We start from the raw sequence: 22,804 nt of genomic DNA, 5'->3' as shown, positions 1-22,804 counted from the left end.
TTGTTGCTTCATCCATAAAACCTGAGCACAGCAACTTCCAGCTGCTACATATTCTGCCTCAGCGGTGCTTGTAGCTATCGAATGCTGTTTCTTGCTAAACCATGAGACAAGTCTTCCACCTAGAAACTGACATGTCCCTGATGTGCTCTTTCGATCTATTTTACAACCGGCAAAGTCCGCATCTGAATAACCCATAAGTTCGAAAGATCCACCTCTCGAATACCAAAGTCCAACACTTTGCGTACCTTTGAGATATCTAAGGATCTTTTGCATTTAAGTGACTTTCCTTAGGACTTGCCTGAAATCTAGCACATACACCTACTGCAAAGGATATATCTGGTCTACTGGCAGTTAAATAAAGAAGAGATCCGATGATACCTCGATATGTAGTTTGATCGACCTCTTGANTCGACATCGATACGTAGAGAGGTTCCCATGGGTACTTTGACTGAGGATTTCCCTTCTATATTGTATTTTCTGAGCAGATCCTTGGTGTATTTCTCCTGATTGATGAAGATACCTTCCTTAAGCTGTCTCACTTGTAATCCTAGGAAGTAGTTTAGTTCTCCCATCATGCTCATCTCGAACTTCCCTTTCATCAACCTGGAGAACTTCTCGCACAAGTCTGGATTGGTGCTTCCAAAAATGATATCGTCCACATAGATTTGCACCAATAAGATGTGATCCTCATCCTTAATTCTAAACAGTGTTTTGTCCACTAGGCCTTTGGTGAATCCACACTGAAGTAGAAAAGAGGATAAGGTATCATACCAAGCTCTCGGAGCTTGTTTTAAGCCGTAAAGTGCCTTCTTTAATTTGTATACTTTGTCAGCTCCCACGTCCTTCAAGAAACCCGGAGGTTGTTCAATGTACACCTCTTCTTCGAGAAGTCCGTTCAGAAAGGCGCTCTTGACATCCATTTGATATACCTTAAAGTCTTTGAAGGCGGCATATGCGAGAAAGATGCGTATGGCTTCGAGACGTGCCACTGGAGCGAAGGTTTCATCAAAATCTATTCCTTCCTCCTGACAATAGCCTTTGGCAACAAGTCTGGCCTTGTTCCTAACAATAACTCCATCCTCATTCATCTTGTTTCTGAAAACCCACTTTGTACCAATGACATTCTGATGATGAGGTCTCGGAACTAGTTCCCAAACATCGTTCCGTTCAAACTGATGAAGTTCATCTTGCATGGCTTGCACCCAATCTGGATCACATAGAGCCTCATCGATCACCTTAGGCTCTATTTGAGATAGAAAGCAAGCAAACATGCTTTCTCTGTATGCTGATCTGGTTCGAACTATGTCACGTACATCTCCAATCACTTGATCAGCAGGGTGACTTCTCAGCCATCTTAGGTCGGGTTGAGGCTCCTCAGTTGATACTTCCGTTGAAGGTTGAGATGTGGATTGAACATCTATGATCTGGATTTGATCAACTGAGTCAGGAGCTTTCTTCTTTATAGACCCTTCATCATCTGATTCTGACTGGAGTTCCGCTACGTCTCGAACTATCGACTGCTTGTCTTCGAGAGGTAAGTTTGATCTCTCGATAGACTCTGGCTGATCTTCCTCAGCTGCTTCCGTTGTCTTTGATGGTTGATCTGTCGATGCCCTTTCATCAAAGGTAACATGTATGGACTCTTCAACCACCAAACTCCGCTTGTTGAAAACTCTGAATGCTTTGCTTGTCGATGAGTATCCCAGAAATACTCCATCATCTGCCTTTTTTTCAAAAGTTCTTAGTTGAGCCTTTCCATTGTTGTGGATATAGCATTTGCACCCGAATGTGTGGAAGTGGCTTACATTCGGTTTTCTTCCATTCCACAACTCATATGGAGTCTTTCCAACTCCTTTCACGATCAAGGACCGATTTTGGGTATAGCACGCTGTGTTGATTGCTTCTGCCCAAAATCCTTGAGATATGTTAGCTTGCGAGAGCATGGTCCTTGCGGCTTCTTTGAGAGTTCTGTTCCTTCTTTCAGCAACCCCGTTTTGTTGAGGCGTTCGAGCAGCTGACAACTGATGATGAATACCATTCTCGTTGCAGTAGTTCTCGATAACTTGATTAACGAACTCTCCACCTTGATCTGACCGGATCTTTAATATCGAGACATCCTTTTCAACTTGAACTTGCTTCAAAAGATTTGGCAGGGCAACTTTTGTCTCGCTTTTCTTGGTTAAGAACACGGTCCATGTGAATCTTGTGTAGTCATCTACTACCACAAGAGTATACTTCTTTCCCTTTATGCTGGGTGGATCTACTGGGCCAAATAAGTCCATGTGAAGAAGGCTTAATGGTCTAGTGGATGATGTCTCGGCTTTGCTCTTGAAAGAAGATTTGATCTGTTTGCAACGTTGACATGCCTCACAAATTTTATCCTTTCGAAACGTCACTTTGGGCAGTCTTTCCACTAGGTTCCTCTTAGTAAGCTTGTTGATAGTCTTGAAGTTCAGATGACTGAGCTTACTATGCCATTCCCAGCATAAATCTTCCTTGCTCCTTGCTAGCATACATAGGGATGGTTTTGCAGACCTCCAATCCACTATGTACATGTTTCCTTTCCTTGCTGCTTCCAAGACGACTTCGAGAGATTTCTCGCTCATAATCTGGCATTTGCTTTTGGNTGGTGTCCTGCAAGGAAATTAGGCAAGTTTAGGTACCCAAACTTTGGGTCCTGGTGGGTTAGTGAGTTTAGGCATCCATTTATACCTTGTGCCCATTATTCCAGGCCTAGGCGCAATGTAGCCATTGTACGTTTGATAATCATAAGGAATGCTAGCAAATGTTTTGGGCCTCTTTGGTGCATAAATCAACTTAGGTATAGACTTTTCGATCGGCTTATGCACCATGCCTTTCATACGCTGTTTGGTCATGTGAAATTGCTGAAAGTGAGGTTTTTTCCAGAAATTGTAATTTGATGACCAATTCTCACTAGATGGATAGAGTCTGCCTTTCTCCATCCGTGAGTTCCTAACTATGTGGATCTCAGACCTTCCATACTTGCCTTGAGGCGCATTATATGGAATGTAGCTCTTTTTGTACTTGGAATGGCCTTGCGAGAGATAGTGAGGTGATCTCTCGATATTGTTTACCCGGCCATTCTTCGTAGCTTTCCTATACTTTCCATTGCTGGTGTATAGGGACGGTTTATGAATAGCTACTCTGGTCTTTTCTGTTGGTCCTTTATGACCTTTATTTGGTTTGGGTTGAGATCCTCCATTTCTTGAAGTTCCCAAACCATTGGTCTGCTTATCTCTCGAGAGACTGTTCCGACGAAACCCGAGACCGGTTCTGTCATTTGCTGGTCTGTAATCATCCACCATTTTCTCCATAGCTTTGGAGGAATTAGTGTATGATGCTATGACCTTTCTAAGATTAAGCTCTCTGGTCTCTCGAGCTTTGCACTCTTCAGTCAGTAGGATTACTTTAGCTTCTAACTCACTTACTTTGAGAATTAGCTCTGAATTCTCTTTCGAGACGTTCTTAAGCATATCTCTTTCAGCGGTTAGCTTGCTGTTTTCTTCCCTAATTTTGGCATGAGTGCTGTTAGCGATTTTGAGGTTCCTTCTGATCAATTCCATAGTCTCGAAGGGGTCCTCATCGCTTCTAAACGAAGAACATTGAGAAGTAGAAATAGAGCAGCGAGATGTGGAAGGGGAGGTTACCTCATTATTGATAGCCATCAAGCATTGATCCTCCTCTTCTGTAGTGTATAAGCAGATGAGCCCCCTCTCATCCTCTGAGCTGCTGCTGCTATCACTGGAGCTCGATGTCTCGGACTCCTCGATTGTCTTCTCGAGTTCCTCAGCAACTAGCGCCTTCCTGCGCAGGTATGTCTTTGTTTCTCCCTTGAGGCTACCTTTGGCTAGCCTCTCTCTGGATTCCTCTTTTCTTCTGGAATCCTTGCCTTCCTGACCTTGATGCTTGCTTACTGGTGGGTAAGGGCATTCAGCCTTGAAGTGTCCTGGCCTCCTGCAGTTATAGCATAGACCTTGATCTTCTTCCTCCATTCTTCTGGATGTGTATCTCTCATTTTTCCTTCTTGAGGAGGAAGGTGAACTTGTATTGCTTTCCGGTGTCTTCTTCATAAACTTCCTGAATTTTCTCATGAAGAAAGCAAACTGTTCGTCAGATAAAAAATCAGTGGGATTAGGATCTGACCTTGAGGAGGTGGTTGGTTGGTCCGCAACCAGTGCCACATTCCGTCTGTCCACCACGTCCTCATCTCTCGGAAACATCTCAAATTCGAAGGCTTTGAGATCTCTGAACAGTTGGTCGGTTGTGGTGTTCTTCAAATCCCTGTGATCACGCATTGTGATCACCTTCATTTCCCACTCCTTGGTAAGGCCTCGTAAGACCTTCAGATTTAGCTCCTTTTGTGGAATCTCCTTCTCGAGATCACTGATCTCTATTGATAGCTTCATGAAACGAGATTCCATGCTGTCGATGCTTTCCCCTGGCTTCATCTTGAAGTCTTCGAACTTCTTCATGGCCACGGTGAGCTTGTTCTCCTTTTCCTGTTCGTCACCTTCACCAATTAACATCAAAGTATCCCATACCTCTTTCGCCGTTTTGCACTTTCTTACTTTTGGGAAGATGGTTTCGTCTATAGCTCTGAAGAGAATATCCTTGGCAATGTTGTCCAGGTTGTTTCTCTTCCTATCATCACTTGTCCATTCTTCCCTAGGTTTGGGGACATACTTTGGTGTTTCCCTGGTTTGCTCAGCAGCCGTGTTTACCATCATGATCTTGACTGGTCCAGATGTTATAACTTCGGCCATCTCATCATGGAGGGCTGATAGATACGCAAGCATGCGTGTTTTTCAGTCATCGAACCTGCTAAGATCAAAGAGAAGATGTCTCGACAACATGCTATCCATATTAGAAAAATTATCTCGTGCTTTGAAAACCTTTAAAAGATTTTTCAAAGAAGGATCTCTAGGCAATATAAACAAAGGTTTATATCGATCAGAGAACTTGCTCTGATACCAATTGTTGGTCCCAAGGGGATGGGGTACAAGTCTAGAGGGGGGGGTGAATAGACTTGTATAAGATTTTGCAAATCTTTTCGACCTCTCGTGTGTATTGAACTTAGGATGTTTAGGTTCGATACCTCACGAGGTGAAGACAAAGTTTTATGCGCAGCGGAAATGTTATCCCCTTTTAGTTAGCACGAGTTTGAGTTAGTTCGAGAGGTGTGTTTATATGTAGTGCAATCGAGAGGTTAGCGAGAGATAAAAGCAGTAAGTAAATGCAAGAGAGATTTTTAAGTGGTTCGGCCAACCCGCCTACGTCCACTCTTCTTCCAGAAACTCCCTGGAAGGATTGCACTAAAAACTTCCCTTTTTTAGTACAATATCGAGCGCTTGAGCTTTGATCACGAAGCCCGCCTCAAGCCTCAGGTTTTTCGCCCCGCTTCTTGTTACTCCACCTATCGAGCACTTGAGCTTTGATCACCAAGCCCGCCTCAAGCCTCAGGATCTTCACAAGACAGCTCCCAGGTTACTCCGCCTCTCCAAGGTCTTTCTCCCCGCTTCCAGTTACTCCACCTCTCGAGCACTTGACCTTTGATCACCAAGCCCGCGTCAAGCCTCAGGTTTCTTTCACTCGGACAGCTGCCAGGTTACTCCACCTCTCTTGCTTAATCCAAAGCAAGGTGTTTTTGGTTGTCACAGTTGAATGTAACAGACTCCAATCTGACCACAAGCTATCGTTGAATCAACTTCGGTGTAGAGCAGCTTCGGTCACCTTCTAGATGTATAACAGTTTAAGCTTTGTAACTCTCTCAAACACTAAGATGTGTTTTCTCGCTGTTTTGAATATCAGGATGATATTCCAAATTTAGTACTTGCACTTGAACGTTTGAATCAGACACCTCTTTCAAATTTTCCAACTCTATTTCCCTTTGTGTCTTCACGTCCTTTTTATATGAGAGTTGAGGAATAATTCCGTTGGAGGGAAAATTATTCCGTTTGAAATTTGTCTCCCATGATGTGTATGGGACTTGCATCTTTTCAGCATATTTCATGGAGTGGTGATCTTGTAACTTGAACCTCTTGTCTTGTAGTAAATATTCCATAGTTCACTTTCTTGAGTCCATGCTCCACTTTCGTCTTTTGGTAAAAGTTACTCTTTTTATATTCCCATTATTCCTTGTTTGTAGGGAATCAGACCACTTCAGCATTGGTGCACCTTTTGACCGTTTGTGGTGGAAATCTGATGTGTCATCCATTTCCGTCCATTTTGAAAACTCACGTTCGGCACCTCTTCATTATTTTATCTCCATGATATTCTTCTTCTCCAAACTTTAAGTATGCTTCCTGACTGTCATTCAGCATGACTGGAGAAGTGTCAGTTTATCGAGACCAAGGTTGATGTCTCGATTGTTTGATGTCTCGAACTGGATGGTTGTATCGAGAGGTACTACCTCTCGAACTCTGCTTATGTCTCGAGACTTAGTTGATGTCTCGCAGACCCTTATTCCTCCAGTGTCGTCTCGTGCCTTCTACTGATCTATCTATGAGATTACAACACGATTCTTCTAAGATGTTCATACAAGTTTACCTCAAGCTTAAATATTTTCCAAGTTGAGCTCAAGTTACCCGGTTGTATTTTCGCTCTTAGTTTACTTGTCGAACTTACATTGATTCCTATCTTTCGAGACTTGGGGATTTTCACTTACAGTTGGTATCATCAAAACCTATTACATGATGTTCCTAACAGGATTGACAAAGTTTTAATACAATTAACCACAAAACAAGAACATTGAATAAAGCATAACTAGATTGGAAAAATTAAACCCAGACCACTGCAAAAATTTCATAGTAAATCATCCACGTGTGCTGGCAATTTTTGTGTCTTGTGTTATTAATTTATGTAATTAACTTAAGAGTATGAATTTTGTACCATTAATAGATTAGTAGTTGTGTAACACACAACATATTGTGTATCTTATGTTATGAATTTATGTCTTGTGTTGTGAAATTCTATGCCTATAGAACATAAATTATCTACCTAAATCATATTTGAAAATAAGTAAATATGTAACATGTATGCATATCTTATGCTGTGAGTTTTTGTGTCTTGTGTTATAAAATTCTATCCCTTAAAATTAGAATTCTGTACCCGAAATATATTATTAGCTGTGTAGAAACATGAGAAATGGGAAAACTAAGAATCCGTTAAAATTTAAAGATCAAAATGGCATAATTTTGATATAAGATCCACAAAGCTATGTGGACTCTGGTCCACAATATAAATTTTCTGATTAGCAGAGGGAAAAATAATTATATTAAACGGGCTAAGGTCATCCCCATTTATGGGTTTTAATGTGATTTTGGAATAGTAACATTTTTTGGGTGGGGTTTTAATAAATGTAGGACATGATTTTTTGAAAAAATTTTCTACTACAAAATTATGATTCTTGACAGTGGAGAGTGGGGCCCACTGGAGGAGAAGAAATGCGCCTCACGTGCGTGAGGTGCAATTATAGTAACACATACTTTTCGTAGTGATTTCACAAATTACGTCAATGAGGATTTTTAATAAATTGATCTCACTATAAAACAGGGTCGATATTTGAAAATTGGGTTGAAAAATAATACGGAGTAATATAATAGTAACGGCCCAAACGGTTAGAATTTTGCAATTAAGTTACAATGATGTTTAAATAAATAAAGGCATAAATTAGGCTCAGTGGCTCAACTTAGAAGCCCAACCAAGGGTTGACAAACCAACCAAGAAGTTAGTTGGAAGTTGCCTCTGACCAATGACAAATGAAAGAAGTCAAGTGAAAGTTTTATTTCCTAAACCTAATTCACTCTCGTATTTCTACTCTTTGACCCAATTGTCATGGCTATGGTAAATTATTGTGTGGATCATGATCCACATAACGCTGTGTGAACCATAAACAAAAAGTATATTTTTAATATATTAAATGTACATTATTTGTGTACTGAATGGACATTATACAATATAATGTACATTCAGTACACAAAAAATGTGCATCTCCTTAATACAATGTACATTATTTTTATACCGAATGTACATTATTTGATGATATGGTCAACAGAGTCGTAATGATTGTCATTGGTATCAAGCCCATAGCTCCATTAGAACTCATTTTAAAATTCTTGTTTATGTACAACCTCAGACCGGAATTTAAGTTAAAAAAAATGATGGCAGCCGTTTGCAGAAGAAAGAAAAGAAAGACTACAAAATGGGAATGAAAGGAGAATGAAGTAGATAGACAATGTTTTTGAGATTTCAATTCCGATGCTGTAATTCTAAAAATCAGAAAACAAATTAAACATTGTAATGGAAGTCATTCTCATTTGCAGAAAACCAAACGCCCCCTTAGTTGTTCCTGAGTTATAAGGTTACTATTTCCATAGTCCAATTGCAGTTGACATATATTCTGAAATTTGTCATCATTATCTGATTAGTTAGTAGAGACAGTGGAGAGATTTGTGGCCAGTCATGCAAAGCAAAATATCAGGTAAACCTTAAACCCCCTTCATTGCTTTCATCATCAGAAGAATCCCTTCTCTGAATGACAAAAAGAAAGAGCAAGAACAAGCGTTTTCTTGTTTTCCCACTTTAATTTTTGATTCTCCCTTTGGGACTTTAATTATTGTTCAAAAAGTTGCTACCTTTTAGCTTTTTCTTGATTGAATAGCTAGGGTGATTGTTCTGTTTCTTTGTGTTGTAAAGTTTAGTGGGATTGGGAATCAATTCATGCCGGGGGCACATGTTCTTGCCTGAATAAATTATTTACCCACTGTGAAAAATATTCCCTTCTTTTCATTAAAAGGAAATCTTGCTGATTCTTTGAACTCCGGTTAGCAAGGGAGAAATGGAGGTCTCAGATCATTTTCTGGTTCTGAATTCTGCAGATTCATCTAGTAATGTTCAAGCTCAGGCATCACTTCTATCTGTTGGTTCAGTTCTTGATGAGAAGTTGAGGAGAAATGCCCAAACTTGTACTCACACCCACAACCATATCTATACTTCCCTGCAGAGTGATGGTGAGGCTAGAAGAAGGGCTTCTGGGAATCGAGAAGCGGTTAGGAAGTATCGAGAGAAGAAGAAGGCTCACACGGCTTACTTGGAGGAGGAAGTGAGGAAATTGAGAGCTTTGAATGAGCAGATGGTTAAGAAAGTAGAGAGGCAGGTGGTTCTTGAGGCAGAGGTCATGAGGCTTAGAGGTCTATTGCTGAAACTTAGAGACAAGATTATTGATAGCGAGGGATCGGGGAGTGGTTTTCCCTTCCAAAAACACTGCGATTCCGCCACTCTTTTCAAGCAATCTAGTGGATGTGGGAAGAACAAAATGATGTTTTCTTTACAACATTATTGCCAGCCTCAGCCTGCTACTGCTGATTGTGTGAATCACATGGGAAGTGATGAACAAAAAAGTAAGCTTCACTCCTTACTGTCATCTTCATCTCATGCTCATTATACAAAGGAATGATCAAATCTTGACCTTACTTAGCTAGTTTATGTATTCACATTCACTGCAAATGAAGCATTATCTACCTTTTTTGGCACCAAGAATATGCATATATATGTAGGGTACTTACTTGTACATATTTGTGGAAATCACATGTTGTATAGTAGATCAGATACATTATAATTCTGGCAACTACTCGGACCAATTGCCTGTCATGTTCCTTGTGTAATAGCACAGTGTTTTCTTTGATGTGTATTCATCAAGCTTTGTAAATTAGCACTTACAAGTGAATATAAACCTAGAGAATGTACTTGTGTTACATATCAGTCAGATGATCCGTAGTGTCTAATTGTGGGGGCAATCCCAGCCCAACCGTTATACCATAGACCAAGGTTCACATTGCACAATGGACTCTAGTTTATGTATTTGTGTGTTGTATTATAACTTTATGTGTTTTATGTTAGGAAATTCTATACCTTATGAATATAAATTCTGTACCTAAAGCAAATTAGTTTGTCTTATGTTATAAATTTATGTGTCTGTGTTATAAAATTTTGTACCTATGAATTAAGCAAATTATGTACCTAAATCATATTTGAAAAATATGTAAATATATAATGTGTGGATGTATTTTGTGTTATGAATTTTTGTGTCTTATGTTATGAAATTCTATATCTTACGAGTATGAGTTTTGTACCTCGTTTTTTTCAATCTAGTTGGGTCCATTATGCTATGTTATGTGTCTTGTGTTGTGATTTTTTTTTTTAATGTCTTGTGTTATGATATTCTGTATTTACGAATATAAATTCTATACCTCGTTGTTTCAATCCATGGTCTATAAATCTATAATGTTATGTGAACCCTAGTCCATCATCCGAGCCGGTCCTAAACAAGGGCGGGTTGGGCGGCCTCCTAGGGTTCATATAAATAAATAAATAAATAAATAAATATATATATATATATATATATATATATATATATATATATATATATATATATTTGCTCAAATATGGTCACGCCTCCCCGTGCGGTTGGTGCGGTATACACCACTATGTATACAAATATACACCACTCAATGTTACAAAATGCACAACAATGAAAATACACAAAAACACCAAAAAACACACAACACACCCAAAATAATGCACCATAACTCCCCCTGCCCCTAATTGTGCATTTCCGAACACTGTGTGGTGTATATTTGCATACCTAGTGGTGTGTTTTTTGGTGATGCGTATCTAATGGTGCATGTTTGTGTTGTGCATTGACAGGGTAATTAGGTACTCGACCCGGAACCAGTACCGAGCTATTACTCCTCAGCTACCTCGGCCACTCTCACTAGCTGAAGAGTGGGGGGCTAGTGACAGGGTAATTGGGTACCCGACCCGGAACCACGGGCAGCACCCAAGGACAAGACAATGAAAGGACGTTCAAACTAGCCGTTCAGCATTTCACTCCAATGGTACTCCAACGACTCCTCAGCACTAACACTCCATTACTATGCATTTAAGATAGGACGTTGCGCTCATGAATATAAAAGGGCGCTCACAACACTTGCAGGGGGAGGCAACATTTACTAAGCTGAACTCACTACTGAGAAAACACTACTGTACTGAACTATTTGTACTCTTGCATTTATATTATTAATAAAAGATATCGGTAACACATTATTACCGTCATTGGTGCTTTCGTTGAGAGCCGAGATCAGATTTCAGGCAAACTTCACAAAATCACAAAACACCCAGCTCATCTCATCATTATCGATGGCACAATCCAGATCCAGCAGCTCTCATGGTTCTCGTCAAGTGAACAATGGTCACCCCACGGGTGATCTTCGTGAGCAGCTCAACAGTAACCATGTGGGAGATCGCCTCGAGGGTGATCTTCGCAGCCAAATCAACAACAACCATGATGGGGGTCGCGCTCCCCTCCTAGTGAATGCTGCTCCCATCCAAGTCACGGACTTCCAAGCGGCGACGCAGGTCATCCAACAGGCGGCGGCAACGATGGCTCAACTAGTAGCAGGAGTGCAAGGCCAGGTCCCACCACCACCACCGTCTCCTCCAGAGGTGGAGGTGCGATCTCCAAGACAAGAGAGAACCCAACGACAGGACGGCGACCCCTAGCCGATGGGTCTTGGGCGAATCTGGTGGACCGGCTCTGTGTCACTCCACTAGACGCAGAACCCCACAGGAAGACTTGGTTGAAAAACTCCAGAGGCAGATAGACGACTTAGAGAGGAAAGTAGAAGCAAGAGAGCATTCACCAGAGCCGGAGGTAAGGATGGCTGCTCCATTCTCTTCGGACATAATGGAGGTACCCCTCCCAAAAGATTTTCGGCTACCCACCATCAAGGCTTACACCGGGACTTCTGACCCGCGTGCCCATATGACAAGATATAAGGCAACCATGGTGATGACGGGGGCAAGCAACGCCATCATGTGCAGAGCGTTCTTGTCTACTTTGGACGGAGTGGCGCAGGATTGGTTCAATACAATCCCAGACGGATCGATCCATACTTTTGTAGAACTGTCCAAAAATTTCCTAACCTATTTCTCCGGAAATATACAACATAAAAAGCCATTCTCGCATCTCTGTGGAGTAAAACAAGATAGGGGGGAAAGCTTGCGAAATTTTGTAAGCAAATAGAACAAAGAGGTCAATAATGTATATGATTTCGACTCGAAGGCAACAATCCTCATATTCATCCAAGCATTAAGGTCATGCGATTTCCACAAACAACTGAACGCCCACCACCCACGCTTCTATGAGGACATGATGAGGACAACCAACCGATACGCTGAGGCAGAAGAGGCCCACAGAAAAAAGAAAGATGAGGAGGAAGGTAGGAAAGGTGGGCAACCTGATAAAGTTGGTCCGTCCAACCAGGCACCACGCCCAAACCAGTTATCCGCAACGAATGGGAAAGTTCAGGGAAGGCCTCTTCTCACCCCACCGCGGCACTTAACACCGCTTACTCACTCGGTTAGCGTGATTTAAGTCACGCTGAGGAAATGGGAATGGTGCATTTTCCCTCAGAGTGTATGGCAGTTTCTACGTGCGAGGACCAAACCAAGTACCGTCGGTTCCACCGGCAGGTTGGGCATGATACTAACGAGTGCCATACTTTAAAAGGACAAATAGAGGAACTGGTGTAGAGCGGATATTTTACTCAATTCGTTGAGTATCCGGGACAGTACCAGCATCAACAAAACCTACTCGACAATGTGTGGCGACAGGAAGAAGACCCTGAGCCTTCAGCTTCCAACATCAAGAAGAGGATGTGCGACCTGAGCGAGGAAGCAAGGATCAGTAAGCTAGAGAAAAAGTCCGCGCAACGCAAAAAACATGTAATTCGCTGATGGTCCGTCATGAAGAAAAAAAAAAAAAAAACTATCTATTTTGGTCGAGGTCAGTCCTCGGCCAAAGTTTGGCCGAGGTCAGTCCTCGGCCAATCTCGCGCTCAGAGCAAAAAAAAAAAAATGGCCGAGCCTGTCCTGGGCCAAAGCTTGGCCGAGGTCAGTCCTCGGCCAAGCCTTGGTGCACCGTGGTTTACGTACGTGGCGCACATTGCTATGTGCACCGTGGTGCACGGTATAATTTGCCAAACCCCTTTGTAGGGGCTTATGTCCAAACTTAATTAAGGCCTAGTTAGGCCTAGCTCGTATAGTAAAAAGGCCAGACTTGAGCTAACTTCAAAGCCTATTAACCTAAATAGGCTAAGCCTATATATACCAGGCTCAGCCTTCAGGCCTACAGGTCTGGCCTATATATTCTATTTTATACCTAATATATTTTTATATTTACAATATAACCCCAAGTATATATAATTACCAAACTCTAACTCTTCACCTCCAAAATTTCATTCTAAATTATGATTCAACTATAAACATTGATGTTAATCATGTTATAAGTGTTCTTATTGTTTAATTTTTTATTAATTGTTCTTACTGTCATAATATTTAATGAAATGTCGCAACTTAATTATGTGAGTTGATTGTTAATTATTTATGATATTATATAGGATAACAAATAATAATACAATTGAATTTATTTCTAAACAAATTAACGAGCATGCTAAAGTCGTGACTTGTTTAATTTTATTTATATTTTAATGCTATGCATTGTGGTGATATACTTATGTAATTATGTATTTTTTTTTTGAAAAGATGTAATTATGTATTAATTTTGCATTATGTATATTTCTTAAATTATTTATATACACTTATTAATGTTTTTAAAAATTCTTAACACGTAGGCTTTAAATAGGCTCAAAGTAGTACTTATTTTGAATCCTTTAGGGGTCGTTTGGTTCACGGAATCTTGGATTACCTCAGGTAATACGATTACCTTCAGGAAGGTAATGTGAGATTGTGGGAATGTAAGATTACCTTATGTGTTTGTTTGGATTGTGGAAAATAATATTACTTTGTTTGGTTAAGGGTTATATTTTAGGTTATATGGATCAATTTACTATAATGTCCTCAATATATATATTATTTGTTTATTTATTTATATATATGTGTGTCTTCAGAGTGTGTATTTATTAATTTATATGTATGAATATATCGATGCTTAATATTAAAATATATATATACACACACACACACATGTATATTTGATTATATAAATATATATTTATTTTATATACGTTGTTGTTGTTGTTGTTGTATAAAAATTAGTTAGCAAGGGCAAAGTTGGAATAATTCAAGGTAATCTAAGATTACCTAAAAAAACGGGGGTAATCACATTACCTTGAAACATTACCGCTACATCAACTTTGAGGGAATATAACATTACCAAGGCTCTGTTTGGCAGAGCTTATTTAGGAGCTTATAGCTTATTTTAAGCTACAAATAAGCTATAAGTTTTGTTTGGTAATGCTTTCAAAATAAGCTAGTAGCTTAAAATAAGAGCTTATTTTGAAACGCTACCTCAGGTAGCTTTTCAAAAATAAGCTAGTAGCTTCTTAACTTTTTTCCATCTTTATCCTTATTATTTTAAATAAATGACATCATTTATCCCTCCCAATTAAAACTCTTTTGGCTTTTTTTCTTCAATATGTTTCGTTGTAATTTTAATTTGATATTTGTGTTTGAACAATAATTTTTGTATGAACTAATTTTATGAATTATAAACATTTTGTTTTACTTTATATATTTTTAAATATATGTTCTTACTTTATATTTTATTAAAATATATTGATTTCATTATTTTATATTTTAATATCTAAACAAACCTATTTAAATTTAAAATTATTTAACTTTTATGTAGATGTCCTTTTTAGTCTTTTTACATTTATCAACTTATCAAAAAGCTAATTTTACCAAACACTTATAACAGCTAGCTTAACAACTCTTCAGATTTCAGCTTCGAGCTTATAACTTTTCAGCTTTCAGCTACCATTTCAGCTAGGTTTGCCAAACATAGCCCAAGTAATCTCATAACCTGAACCAAACAAGGTAATATAACTTTACCAGACTCAGATTACCTAGGTAATCGAAGATGACAAATTATTGCATGGACCATGGTCCACACAGCTGTGTGGACCAAAAATAAAAAGTACATTATTTTTGTACTGTAGGTACATTATTTGATAGTATATATCAAATAATGTACCTTCAGTACAAAAAAAAAAAAAATTTTTTTTTTTTTTGTACTGAAGGTACATTATTTGATATATACTATCAAATAATGTACCTACAGTACAAAAATACTGTACTTTTTATTTTTGGTCCACACAGCTGTGTGGACCAAAAATAAAAAGTACATTATTTTTGTACTGTAGGTCCATTATTTGATAGTATATATCAAATAATGTACCTTCAGTACAAAAATAATGTACTTTTTATTTTTGGTCCACACAGCTGTGTGGACCATGGTCCATGCAATAATGATTGATCTAAGATATCCTGAACCAAACGCTCCCTTAATGTACTAAATACTAAACAGGTTTTTAAAAAGTCTTCAGGCCCGACCAGATCAATTGTAGGTTCAAGCTTGAGCCTAACAAAAAGCCTACAACAGGCTCAGACTTTATATTTTTGTAACAGGCTCAGACCTAATTTTCTAAAGTTCGACTCGACTCGGCTCAACCTATTTCCACCCTTAAGTATACCGTGCTCAAAACACTATAAATTGTTAAGCTTTGTGGTTATATAACAAAACCGACAAACTTTGCAATGGAACGCACACTTCAATTCAAACCTCAGCATCGTTAGTATGCTTTCTTAAAGTTTTGTTTTTCTAAACGTAATTTTTAACAAATTCAGCTGTAGAATTGAAAAAAACAAAAGCGGTACTTCCTTTTAGAAACAAATCTTTCTTCTTCTTCTTTGCAATTGTTCTTTTAATTTTTCTTCATAATAATGATCCTTTCCCTCTTTTAAACACTCGAAAGAAGAACTTACAGATGTTTTTAGGATTCACAATAGTTTGTGTAATATGGCTCAAAAACAATCACAATTGACTTTTGTAAGGAATTGTACATATATGTAGCCTTTCGTGTGGCATTTCGAATTGCCCAATAGTTGTGCTGATTTTGCCTAACGTTTGGATAGGGTGAAGCCTGTAAAGAGAGAGCTTCTCGCATATATTGTGTTTGAAGGAATATCAAAAACAGTCTTGAATGGTGGGGTTAAGAAAATCTGAAAATTCAAATACTTTCTTGAGTAAATATATATTCATCAGATGCATTCTCTTCATCCATTGGTGATTAGCCAGCCATTACAGATCTGCTCTGTGGCTGCTCATATTTCATTGACTTAAAAACTATTCTTTACTATAGGGTCCTGTTTTATATTAGTTAAACCTACTTTATGAAGCTTCTTTTCATGAATAGTCATGTTACTAATAACCTATTATGTATTCATGCTAGCCAACCATCTTATTGTGGGAATGGATTTTTGTGAAGAAAGCCATGGTTTTCAACATTGTGCTTGTTTTGGAATCTTCAACAGGTGCAACTTTTACATGTCCTTTGGCCATGCTCTTTAGCTGCTCATATTTCATTGACTACTGTATTGTTCTTGATTAGGGTCTGCTTTTATATGGAGTACTAGTTAAAGTTGCTTTCCTTTTTGAAACTTTGGTTCATGAATAGTCATGTTAAGCGTTACCTATTTTGTATTCATGCTAGCCACCTAGTACTGAAGAAAAATAGCTCTGTGGATATGTTAGAATGCCCATTCAAATAAACTGGTTGTTGAAGTAGCAAGAGTTGTTCTTTGATGTCTCATTTCTTTTAGGTTATTTCCTATCTAATGCAGAAATCTCAAAAATAGCCATTGTTATATGTGCTCTTTTTTTTTTTCAGTGAATGTGTGGAAGTTTGTGTGTTTTGTGATCATGTTTTTGGAAGAATCACTTATGTTTAGAAGAAAGGTTCTGGAGTGAATAAAGAGGTGCTCACTTGGATCTTCCTTTATTTGATCACTGTCAGGACTACTGAGAGTAAAAAGAAGCGGGTGTTGCGCAACTGTTTAACCAACTGTCTTATAGTTCTCAGCCAGATCACTTTATATGCTTGAATTGCCGTATTTTTCCACTTTGAGGATTTCTTTTGCTAACACTGGAACGCGTATTACCAGCATGAGTACTTTCCTTTCCTTTTTCGTCATTTTCAACGTTTGGATTGAAACTTTCTGATTCATAATTCTGTGGCTTCATATATTCATTAGCATACTGATGAACTCATAGATGTTTTCCTTCTTCACTGAGCCAAGCGCTCCACCTGGCATTAGGCATAGATATGCTGAACAGATAAGTGGAGTAATGGCACAATCTATGGACAAAACATTGGAGCTTGTTGTGAATTTAAAGAACTTCATTTATGATCATAGGTTCTGAGGAAACTCAACTTATTGCTTTGTGCTTTGGCATCTGAGCAATTTCTTTTATTGTTTTATCTCATCAGTCATCACAATGTAAGCTGCACTCAATATGAATTGTTCTGAGATCAACATCCAAAAGAAAGGTATTCCTTTTCTGGTACATGTAATAGGGAGGGAGATTATTTCCAAACCTTGAGGCGAGGAAGCCTCTTCTCATCTCATCAACTACTTGCGAAGTGCCATTGGTACTCAAGTGTTTCTGTGGCAATATACGGTAATGACGTTGCCAAAGATCTGCTGTTCTGTCAATATTCTTGCTTTAGGTCATCAAATGCAAAACTTTGGCATAGCTTAACTTGCTTCTGTTATTTTAAATATCTCATCATCATATATAAATGTTTCTCTCTGTTTTCTAATATTCTATTATTCTCATTATTAGTCCTTGCTTGGTCTCTATTTTAACCATTTTTGACTTCAAAAGTGGCTACTCGTGGTCCCTCAATTATGTGAAGTTAAGCACTGTTAGTCCTCTGTTGTTGACATCATTGCTTTCTTGATGGTGGCTAACTTTGCATATTTGAGTGGCTAACAGTGGAGGATAAAGTTAAGCCACAACTTGTCTTTCAATTACGCTCATACTTAGTTATCCACCAAGAGTTCCTTTGTCACAGATACCATCCAAATTTAATGGCACTATTAACAAAAGAATTAAAAGTGGCTAACTTTGTATTGTTGGGGAATCATAGATAGCTACTTTTACAATTAAGAGGTTGAAGTTTTGAAGTGGATAAAAAGATAGGGACCATAAGAGGAATATGTGCATTATCATAGGCTAGTCATAAAAGATAGGGACTACAGGAGGAATATATCCGTTCTCATATCCACTTACTGCCTTTTTTTAAAAAATAAAACTCTAAATACATGTTCTTTGGCTTTCATATTTTACCTGAGGGCACAGATACGGTACCCTCTAGTTATCACAAAGCATCAGTCAAGAACTTAAACTATGCATGCAATTTACTTTTCACTTGGATATTTGGTATATATTTTCTTTCTGGGGATACTATTTTCCAGTACCTTCTGCCAAATGACATCTAATAATTTTCTTCCTGATTCTATAAATGAAAATTTTGTAGAGCTGCTGCTGCCTTTCATTTACTTGCAGTTGCTGAGGAAACTCAAGAAATATGTAACTAATAGTAGTTATCATTTATATTGGTTGCAACAACTCCAATTACGTTGGAACCATTTCCCTGCCACTTTTCTTCTGCTAGAGGCTAGAGCTGCAAGGTCATTTGTGTTCGGTCATTACTTAAAGGCAGGCAGCATGTGTCATAAAACTGATATTGCTTTTCGAAAAATTCCTTGACCAGGAGCAAGTATAGCTAATGGATCATAAGTTGATTTTCTCTGCACAAAGACTTCCCAGCGTGGACCAAAGTGGGCCCGCCACTGCTCCTGTGTCTTGTAATGAGGGAGATATTGCTTTACCCCAAGATGCGCATCCTCACAGAAATCCAGAACCCTTTGGTTTTGAGTTAATATATGAGCTAAGCCGTCGGTTCCTGTGGATGTGGGATTTGCTTGTGATAGGAAGGCCACCAGGTAAAAGATATCTTCTTCTGGAGGAACAAATGAAGTCCTGTTATCCCACCTAAAAAAATAAATTTTAAAAAAGAGATGAAAAATGTACTGTGAATGATATTACATGGTCCTTAAATCTTGAGTAAATAATATATTTTGTAAGATTATTACTTTGACTTGTTTACTGGATAGATGAGAACAGGGCCATTGCTTGTATCTCGTAGAATATTGCCAAAGACTTCTGAAGCAAAATATTGTATCTTGCTTCTAGGAACTAGAAGGTTGAGCCACGGGTGAGGGAGATCCCACAATCCTTTTTCTCTCAGTTTTTTCTCTGATGCGTGAACTCTGTCCAAGAATTCGACATAAGAAACTTCTGACATAAACAGAGTTGATGGTTCGTAGCTCAATTGGGATAATAAGCTCTCAATTTCCTGCAAATGTCAATTTAAGAATCAGTTTAGAGTATAGCCCTGAAACCTGGAATAATACTCTCTTACAAGAATCAAGATGCGATGTGCCTTACCTTGCTTACTGACTCTGCATTATTGGGATCAAAATTTTTTGTCAATTCGAGACAAAATAGTGTTCTTCCGTCTGATACAAATTGTTTTGCTTGAACTGGGTCTTTCGGGTCGAATGATGCTCTCCAATTATTCATCAGTCCTGACCTGTTTTTAATCACCAACCCTTCTATGTAATCAAATGTGTTTTCTGCAGATATTAGGCGCTCCTGATCTCTGGAAAATGTGAAGAAATCTGAGTAGAGTACTCTTATCCATTTCACCTGTTAACAATTGAAGATAATATTAGAAATCTGTTACAGGGCTCAAGTCGGTTTATTATCGACATCTGTTACTGTAGTATGCTCTTTTACCATCTTTGGCGCTGGCTCCAGAGAGATTCTTGCTCTAGTTATTATGCCAAACTGCCCGAGTCCTCCCAGCACTCCATGGAAGAGGTCAGCATTCTGTTCTTCTGAACAAGTTACAACTTCTCCTTTCCCTGCAAAAGGCGATTATCATTAGATATTAGTTAACCAATGGCCTTTTTGGCATCTGTAGTAGAATGAATTGAAGCTCAAGTTCCAACTCGTGTGTGCATACTATTTTAGTTTTCAGTACATAAAAAATCACATGGGAGGGATAGATAATGCTATTGGTCATATTATTTGCTTATTTTTCACTTAAGCAATGTTGCCCATTGACTGGTGTGTCTGTTATGCTTATGCAGTGTATATTAGGATCTTATATATACCTGTAACAACCTCGAGCTGATGGACGTTACTGATTTGGGGGCCATGTCGAAATGCCTGCCCGCTGATCCCTGCATTAGACAAAGTACCGCCAACTGTAAGATGTAGGTAATCCGTCCAAGATTTTGGAGCTAATCCATATTTCAGGGTCTCATGCAACACATTTATCCACAATTCCCCAGCAGGGACATCCACATAGGGGAAGCGTCCTTCGTGAACACGCATGATGTCACCTCCACGGAGTGACTCCATGTTGATTATGATTCCTTGGTGTGCTTGTGCCTGACCTTGGAGCGAGTGGCCATGGCCCCTAGCAGCAACTGTCAGTTCTGAGCCGGGTCCCATTTGCCAAACATGCTTTATGGTTGTGGAAATATCAGCGACGGACTTGGGGTGTAAAACTGCCAAAGGGAGGTGATGATATCGATTGCCAAAATCTCTGGCGGCTAATTCGTTGTTCTCAAAGCTGAAATGGCCGTAGAGCTGAAGCGCCTTCAGCGAAGACGGGACACTGGAGAAACACAGGTCGAGTTTTATAGTTATGCAGCTTAGTAACAAAATTGTTATGAAGAGAGTGTTCTTTTGTTTGGTAAGACAGATTGGAAGGTATCTCATTGTTTTTTTTTTGTTTTGTTTTTGTTTTTTTCTTTTCTTTTCCCCCCGTTAAATTCTTCCAGAGAGTTTTTGGCAAGGCAAAGGTGGAAACTTTCTGTTGTTTTTTGGGCTCGAAGTAAAAGAAAAAGTAGAGGCGAGAACAGGCAAGGCTGAAGAGTCGAGGAGGAAATTTAAAGGGAGATTTGGGTGGCAGAGTCAACCAATCTTCAACCTTCAATCTTCAATCTTCAATGGTAAGCATCCGTATGAAGACTTGCTACTTTTGGTGGGATAGTCTGAAAGAAATATTTTTAGTTCCCTTTTTCTGCTTCTTTAATTTATAGCAACACAACATCACATATGCCAAGTTGAAGGCCCCAAAAAAAAAAAAAAAAAAAGTCACAACAAAGATTTCCCAAATCTTTTCACTTTCACTTACAGTTGATTCCATATTTTCACCTTTTTATTTTTTTTCCTTAAAAAAACAAAACCATCGTAATCTTTACTCAATTACTATGTCGAGGATTAGCTTTGCCATTATAGGAAAGGTAACAGACTAACAGTTGTGCATGGATGCGTATTTTCTTTAATTTGTTACTCTGAGGATGAGTTTTGTTTAGAATTGAGGCAAAAAACATAGCGTATCTAAATTCAGATCTATGAAAGGGACGAGTGGACCGGGGGGTGGATCATGTGTGCAGGCATGATATTTAGGGGTCCATATGACACGTGAAATTGGAATAAATGTGTTGTTATTCAAGGAAGATCTATAGACTAGCTGTTGGTTGGGTCCCTGGGCCGACGAATGGATGCAGAGAGAGGACAAGTCGGAGAAAACAATGAAAGAAAGAAAGAAAGAAAGACTGTTTGTTTAATTGTTTTGCCAGTATGCTGCCAATGCCAGAGTCTTGATGACCTAGCCCAACAAATCGACAAGCAGGTCGGAACCATTGGTTTTTGTTTGTTGTTTTTTCAAACACTCCCCCCCCAGCCTTAGCTTCAACGTTGTACTATGATTATGATTTCCTCAATGTTTTTGTTTTTGTTTTGTTTTACAGATAGATAATCGAGTGCTTTATATCTTGAGATTGGCCATGGAATCCAAACCGGCGAATATAATAAGAATTTGTGTGCTTGCTTTTATGCAGACATGTTTGCTTTTTTGGACTTGGATGAGGAATAGGGGGGGTTAGATTCACAGATATTCTCAGACTCTTTTGATGTGGGTGATCATCTTGTCTTTGAAAGATGGATGGAATAATATCCATTGTCTTTATCATCATTTTTTTTTTATCTTGAACAATAAAGATAGAGAGAGAGAGAAAGAGAGAGAGAGAGAGTCCAGTCATCTATGGAGAAATGGAGAATGGAGATCATTCTCATCTCATCTCATTTCTTTCTTCATCTGCCACGCTCGCCTTGCTCATTCATCATCCACCAATTCACTCTCTTCATCTTTTTTATCTCTGGTAAAATATGTCCTTTTCATTTGGGTAAAGTGTGTAAAAGATACACACTTTCTTCATTCTTCTAATACTTTGTTTCGTAATTAGGTTCTAACTAATCTCTAGTCAAAACTATTGTTTTTCCACCAGGCAAATTATTTTGTGGATCCGGGTCTAAAATACACAATTTTACATATTAAATGTTCACAATTTATATATTGAATGTTTACAATTCATATACGGAATGTTCACAATTCGAATTATGAATATTCAGTATGTAAACTGTGAACATTTAATATGTAAATGGACACGGTCCACCTTGGAAAGTGGACTCGGGTCCATGGTATAACTATTGTTTTCACCAGATGTGGAGCTCTTCTAACACGTATTGTTATATGTTTTTATTCACAATTATGTATCACAACAATAATACTAACGTTAGTTATTAGTGCCCCGGGACATATGGCGCAGTAACAAAGGGCGAACCTAATGGTGGTGCCCTGTGAGGCCACGAGTTCGATTCCTTAAGGGTGGTGGGGTTGCTCGTGATGGGGCGTTACCCAAAATAATACGGAGTACGGATGTTGGTATCTATGGGGATCATCCTTGAGTATATTCAATTGTAAATGGTATTGTCGAA

The 22,804-nt window shown here is 38.7% G+C and overlaps 2 protein-coding genes and 1 long non-coding RNA gene across 7 annotated transcripts; 2 read left to right on the top strand and 1 right to left on the bottom strand.

The window, feature by feature from the left end:
• Window positions 1–8,371: 8,371 nt before the first annotated feature.
• Window positions 8,372–11,133, top strand: LOC116028911 (basic leucine zipper 24-like). Of its 2 annotated transcripts, none has more exons than XM_031270765.1 (2): window positions 8,372–8,500; window positions 8,898–9,780. In XM_031270765.1, exons 1-2 carry the CDS (start codon window positions 8,482–8,484, stop codon window positions 9,473–9,475), a joined length of 597 nt encoding a protein of 198 aa, XP_031126625.1. In that variant the 5' UTR covers window positions 8,372–8,481; the 3' UTR covers window positions 9,476–9,780. The 2 variants fall into 2 exon arrangements, with proteins under 2 accessions (XP_031126625.1, XP_031126626.1); XM_031270766.1 differs by lacking the exon at window positions 8,372–8,500 and adding an exon at window positions 10,726–11,133 and having other exon boundaries at window positions 8,566–9,419.
• Window positions 11,134–18,139: 7,006 nt separating this feature from the next.
• Window positions 18,140–20,806, bottom strand: LOC116031022 (cytokinin dehydrogenase 6-like). 2 transcript variants are annotated; one of them, XM_031273453.1, is made up of 5 exons: window positions 20,128–20,806; window positions 19,748–19,875; window positions 19,397–19,657; window positions 19,042–19,304; window positions 18,140–18,940 (listed from the first exon to the last, which is right to left on the bottom strand). In XM_031273453.1, exons 1-5 carry the CDS (start codon window positions 20,738–20,740, stop codon window positions 18,619–18,621), a joined length of 1,587 nt encoding a protein of 528 aa, XP_031129313.1. In that variant the 5' UTR covers window positions 20,741–20,806; the 3' UTR covers window positions 18,140–18,618. The 2 variants fall into 2 exon arrangements, with proteins under 2 accessions (XP_031129313.1, XP_031129314.1); XM_031273454.1 differs by having other exon boundaries at window positions 18,766–18,908.
• On the top strand, window positions 18,513–22,001 carry LOC116031023. 3 transcript variants are annotated; one of them, XR_004100474.1, is made up of 8 exons: window positions 18,513–18,576; window positions 18,660–18,891; window positions 19,697–19,831; window positions 20,104–20,229; window positions 20,308–20,650; window positions 20,803–20,973; window positions 21,375–21,659; window positions 21,778–22,001. It is a non-coding gene; the product is annotated as an uncharacterized LOC116031023 (long non-coding RNA). The 3 variants fall into 3 exon arrangements; XR_004100473.1 differs by having other exon boundaries at window positions 20,311–20,650; window positions 20,803–21,659; XR_004100472.1 differs by having other exon boundaries at window positions 20,803–21,659.
• Window positions 22,002–22,804: the final 803 nt, after the last annotated feature.

Source organism: Ipomoea triloba, chromosome 9, assembly GCF_003576645.1.
Source record: "Ipomoea triloba cultivar NCNSP0323 chromosome 9, ASM357664v1".
NCBI classification, from domain to species: domain Eukaryota; kingdom Viridiplantae; phylum Streptophyta; class Magnoliopsida; order Solanales; family Convolvulaceae; genus Ipomoea; species Ipomoea triloba.
The sequence above is the reverse complement of the archived record's forward strand: the minus strand, read 5'-3'. Positions and strand labels throughout refer to the sequence as shown.

Coding starts and splice junctions, on each gene's coding strand:
- LOC116031022 (XM_031273453.1), bottom strand. CDS start 20,740: ATGAGATACCTTCCAATCTGTCTTACCAAACAAAAGAACACTCTCTTC. Junction 19,876..20,127: donor TCAGCTCGAGGTTGTTACAG/GTATATATAAGA, acceptor CGCCTTTTGCAG/GGAAAGGAGAAGTTGTAACT. Junction 19,658..19,747: donor TGGAGCCAGCGCCAAAGATG/GTAAAAGAGCAT, acceptor AATTGTTAACAG/GTGAAATGGATAAGAGTACT.